The sequence below is a fragment of the Globicephala melas genome, chromosome 2 (genome assembly GCF_963455315.2).
Source record: "Globicephala melas chromosome 2, mGloMel1.2, whole genome shotgun sequence".
Lineage (NCBI taxonomy): Eukaryota > Metazoa > Chordata > Mammalia > Artiodactyla > Delphinidae > Globicephala > Globicephala melas.
In genome coordinates, this window is record NC_083315.2 from 164,177,795 (window position 1) to 164,195,370 (window position 17,576).

At 54.0% G+C, this 17,576-nt stretch overlaps 1 protein-coding gene across 7 annotated transcripts in view; it reads right to left on the reverse strand.

Annotated features, from left to right (window-relative positions):
- TTC7B (tetratricopeptide repeat domain 7B) overlaps positions 1–17,576 on the reverse strand; it is a 238,212-nt gene that overhangs the window by 23,088 nt on the left and 197,548 nt on the right. For 6 of the 7 annotated variants that reach the window (XM_060295192.2, XM_060295185.2, XM_060295189.2 and 3 more), the window contains one exon: positions 7,864–8,066. The exons of the other annotated variant lie outside the window; for it this stretch is intronic. In XM_060295192.2, the coding sequence (XP_060151175.1) occupies positions 7,864–8,066 (203 nt within the window). The remainder of the gene's footprint in view (positions 1–7,863; positions 8,067–17,576) is intronic. 7 annotated transcript variants of the gene reach the window in all.

Below are 17,576 nucleotides of genomic sequence, written 5' to 3' on the forward strand. Positions count from 1 at the left end.
TCAACAGAAACAGTCAGAAAGTAATACTTAAAAAGGAAAGTGTAATACCATGCTCTCGGCCAAGCACGTGCCACGATATATTCTTTTTTTTTTTTTTTGCGGTACGCGGGCCTCTCACTGTTGTGGCCTCTCCCGTTGCAGAGCACAGGCTCCGGATGCGCAGGCTCAGCGGCCATGGCTCACGGGCCCAGCCGCTCCGTGGCATGTGGGATCTTCCCGGACCGGGGCACGAACCCGTGTCCCCTGCATCAGCAGGTGGACTCTCAACCACTGCGCCACCAGGGAAGCCCCATGATATATTCTTATTTCAGCTCCTCCAACTGCTGAAATTTGGTTCAGGAGGAAAGCTACACCCATGGTCAGTTCCTTCAGAAAAGAACTCCCTGTCAAATCGAGGCAGAGAGGCTTCCACCACGGGCAGGTGGGACCTAAATTATGGAGACTGGTAGTAACGCTCATAGCTAGTGCTTATGGAGGGCTAGGCAGCCTGTGTGACTCACTTAACCCGCAAAATCACACTGCCAGGGGATCACCATTATTATCCCCATTTTATAGCTGAGAAAATGGAAGTACAGAAAGATTAAGGGACGTATCTCAGGCCACACAGTTGGTAAGTGACAAAGCTGGGACCCAGGTGGGTTGGCTCCAGTGCCACGCTCTCAACCTCTGTGCTGTCCTATCATTCAAGCTGGAGACTCTTAAGTGACTCTACCTTCTTGTCCTGGCTCTGCTCCTAACTTGAAATACGACCTAGGGCAGGTCACCAAGGGCAGCGACCCCATCAGTAAAAATGAAATTCTCTATTTCATATTTCATACGGCAAGAATAAACATCAGATACGGCGAATGAGGTTTTACATTTCTTTTTTGAGGTTAAGGTTATATTCGTGCCAATTATTAATAATTCTTGGGGGACTTCCCTGGTGGCGCAGTGGTTAAGAATCTGCCTGCCAATGCAGGGGACGTGGATTCGAGCCCTGGTCGGAGAAGATCTCACATGCCGAGGAGCAACTAAGCCCGTGCGCCACAACTACTGAGCCTGCACTCTAGAGACTGAGAGCCACAACAACCAAGCCTGCGTGCCACAACTACTGAAGCCCGCACACCTAGAGCCCGTGCTCCGCAACGAAGAGCAGCCCCGGCTCACTGCAACTAGAGAGAGTCCGCGCGCAGCAACGAAGACCCAACGAAGCCAAAAATAAATAAATAAATCTATTAAAAAAAGAAAAATTCTTGGAAGGGCCTGAAGCTGTCAATGTTGCTCAGAGGCAGTGTGTACCATTAAGGGACGGGAGGGAAGCTGGAGTGAGGAACAGGGGCTAAGCATCTGGTAGAAGGCCCTGCTGTTTCCTCTCCTCTGTTAGTTTGAGTCCCAAATACTGTCAGTAAAGACAGTAGAGAAGTTAAGGCCTGTACACTTTTCAAAGAGTACTGTCAACAGCACACAGATGAGTAGGAAAGGTGGACATCTAAATATTTCAGTAGTCTTCCTTTAAAGAAAACAATTGTTCTCCTTATGTTTAAAAGCATTTTAAAAATCCTGGAAGTAAATGAAATACAATTAATAGATGAGAAGGCTTCTCACTAGACGATGGTAGTGTTTTGTTCCCTGCCAATCATTCTTTCTATGTACAGAGAGAAATCGATACTTTGGATGAAAGAGATCCGTTTCTCAAGATCAGCATTTGCAAGGGGAAGGGTATCTCCATTCGGCTTCATTACCTTAATTGTACCTGGGTCTTATCCAGAGTAACAGGAAGGATCAAAGTTCCCTTCTTTAAGACTGGCTTCTCCAAGGGAAAGATGCGGAGCCCTGCCCTGTCTGGGCCCTGGGCCCTGGGTACCCCTTACTAAACTGATGGATAAGCTAGACAGATACACAGACAGTTGCCGCCTCTGGAGTCACCCTGAAAATTTCACGACTCCATGCTGCATCTCTCCTCCAATAGGGGCATCAACTGGAAAACGTGCTTCTAAATCATAAAATAGACGCAAGCTATTTCCTCCAAGTCTCATGAAACACTTTAAAAGAGGGAGAGAGAGAAAACACCGAAGTTTCATAATTTAGCAGTGCAAGCTGCGTCAGGCAAGCCGGAGTCACCTCTTTCCCTTGATTCAGACCTGCCCTGCCTGCCACCCTTCTGGCTCGTCATGCGCAATGGGATGAAGTATTTTCGCACAGTAGACGCACGTGTAAGCTTGAGGACAGTTTAAAGAAAGCTCCGACTTCAGGTCCCTCTTCGAACTTCAGAAGAGCTGCCGCCGTCTCCGAGCAACGTCATTAGCCTTGTTCGGATGCTTCCGGCTCAAACTTTAGAGCTGCGAACACGACTTAAAAGGAAGTAACCATCCAGAAGACTTGTCCCCCTGCATCGCGCATTTCAGGTCCTCCTTCCAGACCTCCCGCCGACGTGGCGTGCCTCCGGGTATCTCATAACAGGATGCACTTTTCCGACAGCGCGGCCGTTCTCTGCCAGCCTTTGCTACTAATGTGCTCCCGGAACAGAACGGCAGCACCCCTTCTGAAGTTCTCACACTTGATGTCACTACAGATTTCTGATGTTTCTGAAAATGTAAGATCACAGAGGAGACCCTCGAAGACACCTGTGCTGAAATCTTTAGCCTGGAGCTGTCTGGATTGAACTGAGGTGCGGGGTGAGGCGTGTTTCACGCCTCATCCACAGAGGTCAGCCAGCACTTTTGGACCCTTCATGCCCCAAACAAAAAGTCTATTCTATTATTCAACTGGCCACCTACAAGAGCCCCCAAAGTGTCTTTCCACTGAGCAGGAACCCCCTGCAGCCTCCCTGGGGGTCCTTGCTGAGCTATTCATACAACCCACCATCACGGGGCCCTCAGGCTGAGGCAGGGAGGCCTCCGCCCCACTCCTGGGAGGACCTCTGGGGCCTGACCCCTGGCCTCCGATGGTCCCTCTTCCCCATCGTCCTCCCCTTTCTTTGGGGTGCTCCACCAGTAGGCCTTTCTCACTACTTCCTGTGGCAGAGCGGGTGAAATTCACACCACCCGCCCCCGGTCTCCTAGCTACGCTCCTTTGAAGGATGGATGGCCTCTGTCCCTGTCCGGGTGTCCAGCCTTGTCGTGGGACCTTCGACATTCAAGGCCGTGGTCCCTGGTGCTTCCCCTCTGGTTTCTCCCCGCTTCGGCATTAGCTCTGAGAGACCCTCATCTTGCCGTAGCTGGAGGCCCATCCCTTGGGGACAAGTCAGTCCTCTTCCTTCCCTGCAGGGCAGGGGTGGGGCACAAGCAGGGCCCTTTGGGCCCAGCCCCTCTCCAGCTCACACCCTCCCCAAAACCGCCCGAGCAGAGCACGCCTGTCTCCCTCTCCTGCGGCCCCGGCCCCCAGCACGCCCTGGGCGACCCCCACCACCTGCTTCTGTCTCACACCTCTTTCCGACCTGTCGAGTTCACTGGTGATGTGCTCCAGGATAAGTTACTTTCTCAGCAGTATTTTCCCCTCTAGTCTCCCCAACATCATCTCCCCGCACACAGCCTTTCTGGCTTCCTTCCACGTTCATCTCCCTCTTGAAGGCTCTCTCTGTTCCTTTTTTTTTTTTTTTTTTGCAGTACGCGGGCCTCTCACTGCTGTGGCCTCTCCTGTTGTGGAGCACAGGCTCCGGACGCGCAGGCTCAGCGGCCATGGCTCACGGGCCCAGCCGCTCCGTGGCATGTGGGATCTTCCCGGATCGGGGCACGAACCCGTGTCCCCTGAATCGGCAGGCGGACTCTCAACCACTGCACCACCAGGGAAGCCCCTCTGTTCCTTTCTTACCCTGCCATCTCACACACAGCCCTCGGGAGCCTAGGGTGACGTTATCAGAGGGCAAGCGGGTGGCCCTGTTTGCAGAGCCTGTCCCTACCCTGGTCATCGTGTCCCTGTCTACCCTGAGTCCGTGCCTGTCCTTGGCCTGGGTGGTATCACCCAGAGGCCGTTCCTCTGCCCTTAGTCCGCCGTGAGCCCGCTTTCCCTCCTCTACCCCCTCCTCCTGAGCACAGGGTTACTGGTGTGGAAACAGTTGCTCTATGTTTCATTAATTTATCTCAGGTCCTGGGAGTGAAAGGCTTTTTACCACGGCATGCAAATGTATGTAAAGTTATATACTTATGCAAAAAAGATATGAACATATGCCTTTAGATTTTCTGGAAAGAAGTCTGATCACTCTATGATTCCCTCCCCTTGTCAACAACATCACTTTGTAATTCCTTATCCCGTCAGCTCACCGCTCCCTTACTATCTGCCCACACTCAGCTCTCTTGTCTTGTGCTAACTCATTATTAATATTAAACACATTATTTCTCTTCTTTCTTTGCCCTGTATGTGAATTTAAACACATCTGTGAAGGCTGAAACTATTAGAAAACTGTCAATTTTCACTGGGGTTTAATTTACATTTCTGTTGTCAAGTCGGACCTTGTATTAACTTTAATACATTTAATACTTTAATGAATACCATCTGCCTCCAAGTCGTTATTGCTTTTTAACAATATTAATGTGTTTGCATTTCTCTGAAATCGTGCCTCTCCTACGAGCTGGGCTGGGCGGTGGCACGTCCTCCCACTAACCCGCCCTAGAAGGTAGCAAACAATCGTTCCTCAGGGAACAAGCTCGCGCCCCGACTGCTAACCGTTCTCCGTGGCCACCGTCAGCCCCTGGTCTCCACCTGTGACACACAACGTGGCTTCCTTCCTTCAAATTGGCTCCCTCCGACTGCCCCTTGGCCCCTCTCCTTCCTCTCTGAGCATCAGGGCTGACGCAGACGCACTTTCCATCCTCTGGGCTTTTTCCATGACCTGCAATCTGCCTGCAGTCGGTTCCTTCCCTTGGAAGCCCCTTGGCTGGTTCTTTGGGATGGTGCTCGCTGCTGCGCTCAGGTCCTTCAAACTCCTTCTAGTCTGACCTCTGACCCTCGCCGTGGCCTTGCGGCCAGGCCTCCTTGGCCCACCCTGTCACTTGCGCACCCCACTCCTGAGAGCCAGGCAGGTGCCAACGCTCACATCTGTTTCCGCCTCCTCTGCCCCGTAAGTCTAGAGCCCCCGACTCTTCCCTTGGACGTCACCTGGGAAAAAGGCGGCCTCTGATCTCCCTGCTGACAATTCGTCTTCACTTGGGGGTTTGCAAAGCAGTCTGGCTGCCACGAGGGTAGAGGCAGGACCTTCTGTGACTCAATAAGAGGTTTCCCTTCCCGTGCTTCGTCTGTGTCTGGGGCTAAGATTATGCCTCTTTATGCACCAAGAGGGTGAGCCAAAGAAACAGAGCTTTCCTGTGCCGCTGGGGTGGGAGGCAGGAAAGACAGGGCTGTGATGTTTCAGGGCTGGGGGCCTGGGTTCCAGGGGCTGCCCCTCCGTGGGCACCAGGAGAGTCGGCAGTACCGGTGGGAGGGGAAGCTGACCTTGGCTGCCGCGGGGCTCCCGCCAGCTGTGGCTGTGGCTGGGAGGACGCAGGCCAGCGGGCATCATTTACGAGGTCACCAAGAAGGAACTGGCCGAGCCACCCTTTGGGACCCACAACAAGCACAGTCACTGGGCAGTTTCGGACCACGAGAATCTGAACTCCTCAAATTTGTAGGCCTGTCGGACTCAATCTGCCTCCAGTCTAGATAGTTTTTGAATGTATCAGGATGCGTGGAGAAGTTTAAGAGTTTATTATTATCGCAATTTTCTCCTGTTGAAACCTCCAAGGCAGCTAATGTGTCCGGGCCAGAGACGGCTCGGTCGTTGCCCTGGATCCAACAGGCAAGGCCCCTCCATCACCCGGCCCTCGCTCACCAGCTCTCCTCTGCTGGGCCCACTGCTGCTCCTTTCAGAAAGGAAAGCGTCTGGCATTTGGCAGGGAGCTCAGGTGTCTTGACAAGCTCCAAAGGTGAAACAGAAAACTTTCCCAGTGCGATTTTCCTATTTGATCTTTTGTCTCATGTGTTCCCCTTGGGGACGAACAAGAAATACTTCTCTGAATAATTCATAGGCCCCGGGGTAGAAACACGCTGCCTCTTTTTAATAAAAAGGCTGGGTGCTCGGTGTTGATTATACCTCTTCTGTGATACTTCAGCAAAAGCAGGGAGATCTCAAAAGCTCTTTACAGATTCCTCTTACAATAGTGAGACAAAAATGAAAAGCCATGGAATATTTTTAACCAAACAAACTAATGTTTGGATAATACGTAAAATTATTTATAAAGCTGTATTGAACTACAAAATGCTCATAAAGGGAAGTTGAAAATTAAATGATTGTAATTATTACAAGGTCTGATTTATTTTTAAAACTGAAAATGATTGTCTTCAGTTTTCTATTTAATGAGCACCTACTAGGTGCCAGGAGCTCTGCTGGCCTCGTTATGTAAACCATTTCATGTTGTTCTCACAAATGAACTGGGTAAGGAACAGCTCAATGCACAGAAACACCGAGGCTCTTAGAGGTTAAGTGACTAGCCCAAGGTGTCCCGGGGGCAGGGACAGGGCTGAGTTTGAACCCAGATCTGGCTCAGAAGCATACGTTTCCCATGGTTCCTAATGCTGGGCACCTGGGCCCTCTTCTGCTGAAAACCACTAGTTACTGCTCAGCTCCATCTACATTTTGTGATGTTACTGTGAGCAATGGTGAGAGAACAAAGCCTTTGGGACCCTCTGGAGAACATTTTACTTATTGGTTACAAAACCGTATCCTCTTAGCACTGGACAGAAACTCAGAGCCTATCTAGTTGAATATTTTCATTTTACAGCAAGGAAACCGAGTGCGGAGAGCTTATGGGCTTTCCCCAAAGTCAGAGAGCGAGCGAGTGACACGGCAGGGCCAGAATTCTGTCCCTGGACACCTTGTCCGGTGCCCGTTCCTCCACGTCACACCCCCCTGATCATACACGCTGGGCTCCCGAGGGCTGCCCACCTGAAGGACACCTCGGCTGCATTACGGGCTTTTCCCTTCCCGTGGCTCATGAAATCAGAGATGTCCTACCGCTAAGAATGAAATACAAATTCAGAAGCTAAGTCTGGCCGACAGGCCCAGAGAAAGCAGTTTTCACCCGCTCCCTGGACCCGGTTCATCTCCAAGTCTCCATCCAGACTCTCGCAGGAAGGGGACAGCAGACGGGCAGCTCCTGGGCAGCCGCTGTGCCCCACGTGTGAGTGGTCTAACTGACCCCACCCAACTGAAACCGAGCTGGTCGGGTGGCCAACTCCCAGGCAAGGAAGGGAGGGGAGCAGTGGGGCAGCCCCGGGCTCCTGGCCGGGCACCCAGAGGAGGGGCATGTGCGGCTTCAGAGCCACCACACCCGTATGCAGTGTGGATGCTGTGGTGACTTACCTGGGTCCTCTGGGCACAGTAGGGCTGCCCCCGTCCTCTGACAGGATGCTCCCACTAGCCAGTGGCCTCGGAGACAGGCTGGGGTCTCGGCTCCCTCAAGGTAAGAGAGCCCCCCAGGAGGTAAAGTGCTCTGACTTCTGTACTGAAGGCTCCCCAAGGTGCGGACACCCCCAAGGTGGCTGCTATAAGCAGCTCGGAGACCAAGATGACAATGACAGTGCCCAGGGCCACAAATATGTCTTTATTAAACCCAGAGCCACAAGGTGGCTTGGACTGCTGGCCGGAGACCGCTGACTCAAAACTCTCCTCTCACACCGATCAGGACCCCCAGGCAGGGTCGCTGAGGCTGTGCGCTGCCGATTCCTACGAGCTCCATTTGCGTAAACTACAACAGGAACGGCGCTCGCTGGCTTTAAGCACCTTGACAGCCTGGCAGCCCAGGTGCATCTGGCCTTTGGAACAGGAGCAGGGTTTGAGGGTCAAGAACTATGTGCTGCTTCCCGGGGGACCCCTGGTCCAGGGCTGGAGGCCCCGCCAGCGCTCAGACTCACCAGCCGCTGCATGCTTTTCACGTGGGTGGGGCTTATGGATAAGGCCTCTTCATACCACCGCCGGGCCTCCTCGATGTTTCCTCGGAGCTCGGCAACCTGGCCTCGCATGTACAGGACGTTGTGGGACATCGGGAAGAGGTTGGCAGCTTCTTGGGTACAGGCTGTGGCTTCTGCCGGCTTCCCAATGCCGATGTAGACATCAGCTGTGAGGAGGAGAGCACAGGCAGATGCTGTCCTGGGCCACTGCCCTTCAGAGGCCCTGGGACATCGCCTCCCCTCCACCACGGGAGTCTGGCAGGGGCCCACCTGGAATACGCAGGGCCCAGAGCCAGCCAGCCTAGCCCCCAACCCCAAGTGGAAACAGCCGCGGGCTGACGGTCCTTCCCGCCCACTGTTCACAGGCACTCGAGTCAAGGCCGTGCGGCCTTGGAGGGGACACTTGTCACCACCGATGAGACGGGAGTGAGGCCTGCCTGGGCCCTGCCCCCCCATTCGGAGGTCACGTATCCTCAGGGCGCACCAGGGACACCTGCCCTCAGCTCTGGCAACCACAGAAGAAGGGCTGGATGAACCCAAGGACAGGCAAACCAGAGGGGCACAGCCCCTCACAGGGCAACGGCTCTGCTCTCGGGCTGGTTCCCCGATGCCAGGAAGTGTGACAAGGCCAGCAGGCGGTGCTGCTATGGGCACGACATAAAATCACTGCTCCATCAGACCCTGCCCTGGACCGACCAGGGAAAGCCACTGCACCGGGGGGACTAGTAACTGTGTAACACTGCCGAGCCATCGCTTTCCAAAAAGCAGGAAAATGAGCTCTCCTCCAATCTCAGGTCTCAAGTCTCCCACGCCTCCGTGGAGGGTCCCTAATTGCTCTGCAGCCCTGGCTTCCATCATGCACGTCCCGTGCCCCCAGCCATCCCCAGGTCCGCTCAGATTCCTCATTTCCTTAGGGCCCTGAGGTCACGGCCCCACCGCCTCTCCAATGTAGGGCCTGCGTTGGCTGGATGTGGGAAGACTCTCCCTCCTCAGCCACACCTGTCAAGACCACCACCAAGAGTCCCGCTCAGGTGGCCGCTGTGCTCCGGGCCCACGGACCCCTCCTCCCACCCCCGGGCAGCCCCTTCCTCGCCTGCTCCTGCCCTGACTGCTGGCCTCCACTCCTGGCAGAGAAGGAGGTTTTGTGCCCATATCTCCAAGTTACGTGTATATGCACACATTGTGTATAACGGAAGGCACACGAGAATAGGAATGATAGAAGAACACAATACAAAGAAACAGAAAACGTTGACTTTTTCCCTCACGCCCCTCCCGTCTCTCCTCCAGCCCCTCTGTCCTGCGCAGCCACTGACAGACCAGCCTCCCCAGGCAAAGCTCCGGTGGGGTCACCACCCTGCTGCAAAGCGCTCCTTCCGTTCCTGGGCACCCCTCACCCCCTTCAGTCTTCCCCGGAACGGCCTCTGAGAGGCTTCTGCTGACCATCCCACCTAAAACTGCTGCTCCCCCTACCCCGTCCTGACCCAGCACGACCCAGTTCCTTTCCCTGCTTTCTCTTCCGGCCAATACCAGGCTCACCCTGTCTGTCTCACTCACTGTCTGGGGGGCCCCTCTAGGACATAAGCCACCACCTTCACACTATTCACTGCTGAGTCCCCAGCGACCGGATGAGCGCCTGGCAGTCAGAGCACAAGAAATGGTTGCGAACGAATGAACGGTAACAGTAATGATACCAGTAGCTAATTATCATCAAACATGGGCTTTGTGCAAAGAAGTGCTCTCATTTCTGCTTTTGTCTGCACAGTGATCCACTAGGTACTATTATTTTATCCCCGTTATACAGACGAGGAAACTGCGGCACAGACAGGCTGAGCAATTTGTCCGAGGTCCCAGGCAAGGTACAGGCAGGCGTGGCTTTGCGGCTGTGCTCTCAGCTCTCTACAGAGAACAGTGTCTCCTCTGCCCCCAGATAACATCCAGACCCCTTTGCCTGGCATCCGGAGCCCGTGGTGACTGTCTCTACCACCCCTACTAACCTGTGTTCCTATTGCTTCCTACACCCCCGGGCTCTGCCGTGTTAAGCCGCCGCTGTTTCCCTGGGCTTTTGTTTATTCTCTTGCCTCTGCCCTGATGGTGTCACCCCTGTACCCCCTTTAAAGCCCAGCTCAACGGCCACCACCCCCGGAAGCTACCTCTGACCCCGTCCCACCGCCCCAGCTGGAAGGGGAGCCCAGCCTGGGTATCCCTCTGATGGCTGTGTCCCAGAGACATTTTGTGAGGGGTCCTGGCTACGCCCCCGGACAGCACGTTCTGCTGACATCCACTCTTCTACCTCCCCACCTCCAGCTTCAGGCGCGGAGACTGGAAATTCTGGGTGGGCAGGGTGTGGTCAGTGTCGATGCCACTGCATGGCCCTCTCCTAAGCACCTCACTTCCCTGGTGACCATAGTCACACCAGTGACTGACTCCTCAGGCCATGAGCAAGCCCGGGGGAGGCACAGACCCACCCTGCACCCCATCTGTGCTTCTGGCCATCAGTCCCCCTCAACAGGGAGCAGAGGTGATGGGCTGGCCCGGGGACCTGCGGGGAGAGGCCCAGCCTCTCAGACCTGGAAACTCGGACACTCACATACAACTGAGCTCTAAGTGTGGCCGGGCCGGCACTGCGCCTGCCTCACGTCCTCCGAGACTCCTCTCTTGAGGTACTTACTGAGCACCTACTACACACGGGGCCTCTGTAGGAACAGAGACCACACGCGTCTGTCCTTCCGCCTGGGCCTCTGCAAAACCTGCCCTCCTGGGAGGTAGACACGCAGGGCTGCCCGCTGTCTTCCAGTAACACGACTCTCTCCAAGCTCCCGCCAGAAGAGTCCGGGGTGTATCTGGCAGTTTCAGGTTCCGGAGCCTGGCGGCTGCGGGGGCAGCAACACAGAATGTTCCTCCCACTGTATGCTGCCTCCTGACTTGCTTTCCTTTGGGGGTGAGTTCGTGTTCATTTCCAAGGTCCCAGGGCTGCCTGTGGGTGGGTGAGACACCACAGGCCCCTCCCATCTAGATCGCTCCGGAATAAAGGCCAACTTGGGAGAGCGGGGACGAAATGATTCCAGAGCTTTGTTTTGCTTTTGATTTTTAAATTTTATTTTATTTTATTTTCATTTATTTGTTTTTTGGCTGCTTCGGGGCTTAGTTGCGGCACGCAGGCTCTTCATTGCGGTGCGTGGGCTCCTCTCTAGTTGTGGTGTGCGGGCCTAGTTGCCTCGCAGCATGTGAAATCCCAGTTCCCCGACCAGGGATCGACCCCGCATCCCCTGCATTGGAAGGCAGACTCCCAGCCACTGGACCACCAGGGAAGTCCCCAGAGGTTTTATAACAAGAATCAAGGTGTATGTTGCAGCAGTGGGGGGAGCCTTGAACACCAACACAACAATGTAGATGACACCCTGTTCTGTGTGGGTCCCCGTGAAAACAAACACGGGACCGAGTGTCTTCTTGGTTCCGTGTCTTCGGCTACAGGTCTGGTGCCTCTCCTCCCTCCTCGTGATGAGGAAACAGACGACGGGGGCTGAGCTGAGTCATGATTGAGAAGGTGGGAGAGAGGATCCAGACCCCCGAGGACTTCTTTGCCGTGCTGTCCAAGTTGTAGGGGCAGGCTCATGTCACTGCTGCGGCCTGTGCTCCCGAGGCAGAGGGGCGGGCGAGTGCACGGCCCGCGCTGCTCCCTGACCCCTCCGTTTTAAGATCAAACAGAAGGACACAGGCGCAACGGGCTGGGGTGATTTTCAAACCATTTCTCCCCAGTGGAGCCTCTTTCCTCCAAAGAGATCTTAAGAATGGACAGCTGGCCTCCCCTCTTGGTTAGGCCCCCTCTCCGGGTCTCTGAGGCAGCACTGTCTCCACCTTATTCAAGCCCTCCTTCTCCTTGCTACCAGGACTCTAGGGTACCCCGTTGGTCAGCCAGTGTCAGGGGAACATGGAGGGTTCGATCCCTGCGCCCAGGCCTTGTGTGTGACCTTGGGCAAGGCCATCAACTTCTCTGGGCCTGTTCAGCTGCCAGGTGGGGCCTGAGGCTGGCCCGCGTCTCTACCAAGAGGGTGGAAGCCTGGAGTCTTGAATGCCCGCATTCTCGGCTTGCTCCTGCGGGCGTGATGCTGGGCTCTGCCCCTGCGACAGCGAGGTCAGCAATTCGGGACGGGTGAATTCGATCAGCTGTGATGCACTGGGAGCCCAGCTGAGGCCAGGCGTCACGATGCATCCTCCGATTCAGCCTCCCTGGGCACAAAGCTGGGAGTGTGATCTCCATCTCACTCCCTGTCTCTTTCTTAACTGGCTCAGAACTCAGGACGTAAACAGAGGTGTACTATTTCCCTAAAGCCTCCAAAAAATGTGATCGGTATTGTCTTTTCCCACTAAAACTATGAGCAACTTCCAGCCACGTCACCTCTGCACCCCTTAGCACAGGACCTAGCACTTAGTAGGTGCTTAAGGAAAGACTGTAGACTAATGGACACTGCTTGCGGGTCAGAGGAAGGCAACCGTCTCTGTGGCCCAGGTCGATGAGGAGTCAAAGGCCAGAGAAGCCACAGCAAGTGATGCTCCCCTGACCCCTTCACCAAGGGCTAAATTCAAGTGAAAACAAAAAAACCACAAAAAAACCCACAAAGGGCCTTTTGAGCTCATTAAGAGATATAAGAGCTTGTACCGAAGGAACAGCAACAGAGAGGGAAGCTGGCTCTGGGAACTTAAAGCTGATCGGCTCCTAACAAGAACACAGTTCAGCGCAGTGTCAGAGCCCCCGCTGCGGGGCGGGCTCTGAAGGGTCACTCTCTGAAGAGGTCACAGGGACAGAGTCTGTCCTGGTCGCTGGCAGCTGACAGCCTCTAACCAAAGGTAAGGTGCCACGCAGGGTCATGGACACTTTCTACCCCTTTCTGAAGCTCAGACTAAGCTCTGGCTGTCCTCTCTGGAATCCCCTGCCTTCTCCTTGCTACCAGGTTACTATGAAAAATGCTGGAAATACCCCTCCACCCCACCCCCGCTTGCAAACCCTCAATGGTTCCCAACTGCAGGTGAATGTAACCCAGATGTTTTTGCTGCCCGTTCTAAACCAGGACCCTGCTACCTTTTCACTCCCTCCGTGCTCCATTCACGGTCTCACCTCCACACATTGGCTCTGCTGTTTCTTCTGCCCAAAGTGCCTTCCCTGTACTGTTGCAGACCCATCACTCCTCACCCTGGGCTCCCGCAAACCTCGCCCTGCACACGACGTCCCCCCAAACCCCACCCTGCACACGACTTCCCCAGATAGGCCTGGGTGCGTCACCCCTCCACTGCCCTGCGTGCTCTGGGAAGTCCCTCACCCCAGGCTGCCCCGTGCTCCCGTGACTTGTGTTATCCCATAGAGGTCACGTCCCTGGAGGGCCGGGATCAAGTCCGCTCCCCTGTGCGTTGTGCCTCGCGCAGAGGGCTTTCCGAAATCGTTGGTCAAACCAAGCTAAAGATGGGATCTGAAAAGGGCTGAGCTATAGTGCCAAGGCCCGGGGCCTCTTTCCTCCTCAGTGGTGAAGGGGGCTCCCGATAGGGGGACCTGGAGCGGGATGCACCCACAGCCCCGCACGGGGCCCAGTTTCCTCACTCGTTCATTCACTCTTCTGACACTTGTCAAGCACCTGCTTCACGTCGGCTGCAAGGCTGAGAACCGGCTCCCATTGCCTGCCTTGGGCTCAGGGCTGTTTGGGTCGTGCGCCGTGCAGAGGCGCTGGGCGGAGTGGGGCTGACCAGCCTGGACCCCGCTGGCCAGCTGTGAGCCTGGAGTAGGGCTGCATCTGCCCCTGGAAAGCGAGGAAGCTCTTCTCACCAAGGTGCCTTCAGCTAAGGCACACCTGCTCCCTGGGGCTTAGCCTACCCAGAGGGGACATTCCTGTGAAACTCACACAAAGGAGCCGTGTATGTGAGAGGCGGCCGGAGGGCTGTACCTGTGTGCGAGCCATCAGATCCTCCATTCCACCAGAGGTCTGGCAGAGAGGGATGCAGAAAAAGGCGCGTGGGCCATCAGCTTCTCTTGGTCTTGCAGGCAGCAGGGAGTTACGCCTGCAGACTCGCCGACCCCCCGAAACCATTTCCCTTTCCCCAAACCCTGCTTCCCTAGAGAGAGGAGACTTGGGAAACAACCTTAGCTGGTCCTGGGACAGCCTCCGCCGCGGAGGGCAGGGCAGCGCCAGGGCTGGGCGCACGTGTCTGCCGGGAGACAAATGTCTTTGTCTCCACCTTATTCAAGCCCTCCGCAGCATTTCCTACCTGCCACACGCACTTAAAAATCATTATTTTACAATGGGGAGAGGGAAGGGGGCAGGGGCAAGGGAGGGGTAGGGGACTAAGAGGTATGAACTATTAGGTATAAAATGAGCTGCAAGGATATATTATACAACGTGGGGAATATTTTATAATAACTATAAATGGACTATAACCTTTAAAAAGAAATGAAGATACAATGCTGATCAAGAAATCATTATTTTAACAGTTATGGAGTGTCTGACCCCCCCCGTTGAACACTTTCATGCATTTTCTGTGTGACTGTCAAACTGTCGTCATTTTGCAGAGGACGGCACTAGGGTGGTGGGACCAGGATTTCAACTAGTCTGAGTCCAGAACCCAAGCCCTTGATAGTACCGCGCAGGCACCTTCGTAACCACCCTTGGCTGCCAGGACGCCACATCTCCCGGTTCCCTCCCGCCTTGCTGACCACTTCCTTTCTGCTGCTTTGGCTTTTCCTCTCCTCCCCACATTTTGAATGTTGAGGGCTCAGGTCTGGGGCCTGGCCCTTTTCCTTCTCCATCGACATTCTCACCACATCCCTTGGCTTTAAATCCCCACTCGCAACTTGATGTCTCTAGCCCAAACCTCAAGCGTAGACTTGAGTATCCAGCCACCTGCCTGACACCTTCACTGTGGGTCCTCAGGCACCCGACGCTCCCAAGTTCAAGGAGGGCTCTGGTTGCTCTTGCCCCCCCATATCCCCACCCATCGGTTCCCACCACCCAGGCTGCCCGTGGCAGGAAGAGGAATCACCAGTTACCCGCTGGCTCCAGCTCCCAACACAGGAGTCTTCCTTTTCCTTCACCCCTACATCTAACCCATCAACAAGTCCTATCAGTTCTGCCTCGAAAATGCAACTCAGGTATCCCCCTCTCTCCACCCTCAGACCGGCCGTTCCCCGCGGTCACACAGACCGAAGTTCCTGACCTTGCCTCCCCACGGCACTGTCTCCCGTTCCGTGCCCCACATTCCTCCAGGGTGATCTTGTAGCAACCTCCCTCTGATCCTTTCATGCCCCCGCTTGCCGTCCTTCAACAGCTTTTCAGTGCTTTTAGGAAGAGATCCTGACCTGGTCACCGGGGCGCTGGCTCGTCTGGCCTCGCCTCGGCCACGTGGTTCTTCCTCTCTAGGCTGCATGCCCTGCGGCCCTGCCATTTCTCTAACCTCAGGGCTCACGTGGCCCACAGGCCTGTCCACGTGTGTCCTACGCCTGCCACATGCTCAGGCCTCCTCCGGTCCTGGCTGGGGAGGACCTCGGTTCCCAGTTCTCCCAGAGCCTACACTGCTGCTCTGGGGTACTCGGCACCGTGGAATTAAGTGCTTCTGCAGTTGTTATGTTTCATATCTGTAAACTCCATGAAGGCAGAGCCCGTGTCCGTCTGCTGACCACTGAGCTCCAGAGCCTCGCCCTGATGACGCACGTAAACAGGTGCTCACAGGTGCGTGCTCCATAGCTAAGCGCCCTCCCTGGGCGGGGGCTGGGGCTCTGGGGCCACACTGGCTGGGTCTGGATTCTGGTTTCTCCACTTACTAGTCATGTAACCTTAGGCAGGTGACGTGAGAGCTGTGTCTTGGTTTTTCCATCTGTAAAATGGGGTGATTAAAGGGTATTTATACCTTATATGGCTATCACAAGGACTAAACAAGTTAAGACACATAAAGTCCCAGGATAAGGTCTGACACATGCACGGTGCTTGGTAAAGGTCAGCTACCTGCAGGTCGTAGACCGTGAATCAAAACCTCCCAGGGCAGCAGAAGGGGCAGGTCTGGCGGGGCTGACCCATGGAGACTGGCACCGTGTCAGGTCAGGCTTGACCCCTGGGTACCACATGTTCCCTCCTGCAAGCACTCCCTGTGCAGTCACCCTCACGCCACCTGTCTGGGAGCTGTCTTCACCTTGTCATGGTGGCCGCGCCACAGGATTACCCTTCAACCCGGCCGATGCAGCCTCCCGGTGGCTGGGAGGAACCTAGCAGGGGGAAGGGCAAACGGGACAGGCCGGCCAGGGCCAAGGAATTTGTGAGAGTATCACAGCTTTACATTCCCAGCAGAAATCAGAAAATCTGATCTTGCACATCTAAGAATAGCCGTTGCTTTCGACGGTGAGAGATGCCAAAGTGAAAGCTATAATTATTAGTAAGTAACAAGCAGAAATTATCCACCTACTGCACAGTCATTTTTAGCTGCTATCCCAGAAGTGGAAATTGAAGGATGGACACCAAGAAGCTGCTTGGCTTGGGAAAGGCCCTGGTTCAACTCTGAATGACTGTGAATGTATGAATTTCCAAAGGCCAGTGATAAGGTGTGCATTCTAAAGAAAACGATGTATGACTCCCAGGGAGATATGTCTCAAGGTGCAACAAACATCAAAGGCTCTAATTCAGCTTACCTGACTCCTGCCCAGTGAGACCACAGAGGAGCTGGTTTCTATTTGGCCTGGGTTTCCCTTCTGCATAACAGAGGAAAAGAACGCTTTGGACCTTCTTTGTAAGATGGTGTTTATACAAATGGCACTAGAAGATACTTGGAACTTCCAGGAAAAGAGACCATAAAAATGGGTAGTTTCTTTCTAAATATCATGTGATACCCAGAGCTGATACCCAATCTTTTGATACCCAAAAGATTGGTAAATGTAAAAAAAAAAAAAAATTTGGCAAAAAACCCCCAACAAAACCCCAAAACACAAACAAAATTAAAATGGGGGGAAATACTTAGAGCACATATGGCACAAGGCCAATTTCTTTGACACATAATAAGTGCTTACAACTCAAAAAGAAAAGCTCGGTATCTAAGAAGATAAATGGGCAGAAGCCGTGAGCAGACAACTGAAATACCATTTTCATCTATCAGATCGGCAAAGATCTTGAGGTCTGATGATTTGCTGTGTTATCAAGAATGTGAGAACATGGGCATTCTCACCTTGTTGACTGGAATGCAAACTGGCACAATTCTGTGGAAGGCAATGTGACAAAATTTACCAAAATTAAAGAGTACGCACCCTTTGATCCGTCAATTCCACTTTGAGGAGTTTACCTTACAGGGACGGAACAATCTATAGACGGCTACTCATTGACGCATCGTCTGTAGCAGCAAAATACTAGAACTAATCTAAATGTTACTCAGTGGGCTACTGGTTAAATTACGGTAAAATCATACAGTGGATTTGCTCTCTGACGTGCCGACGGGCAATGGTCTGCAGCGAGTGTTATACCCCGGCGGGGGTGCACACACTAACGGTGGCTGCCGTGGGGGAGTGTGACTGACACTCGGGTTGGCAGGAAGCCTCTCATTTCACATCTCTTGTGCCTTTTGAACTGTGTAGCATGTGCGTGTATTATTTTTTCAAAAATAATTTAAATAAAATTGTCACATGGGTCCAAAAAAACCAAGCAACAAAACATGTACAA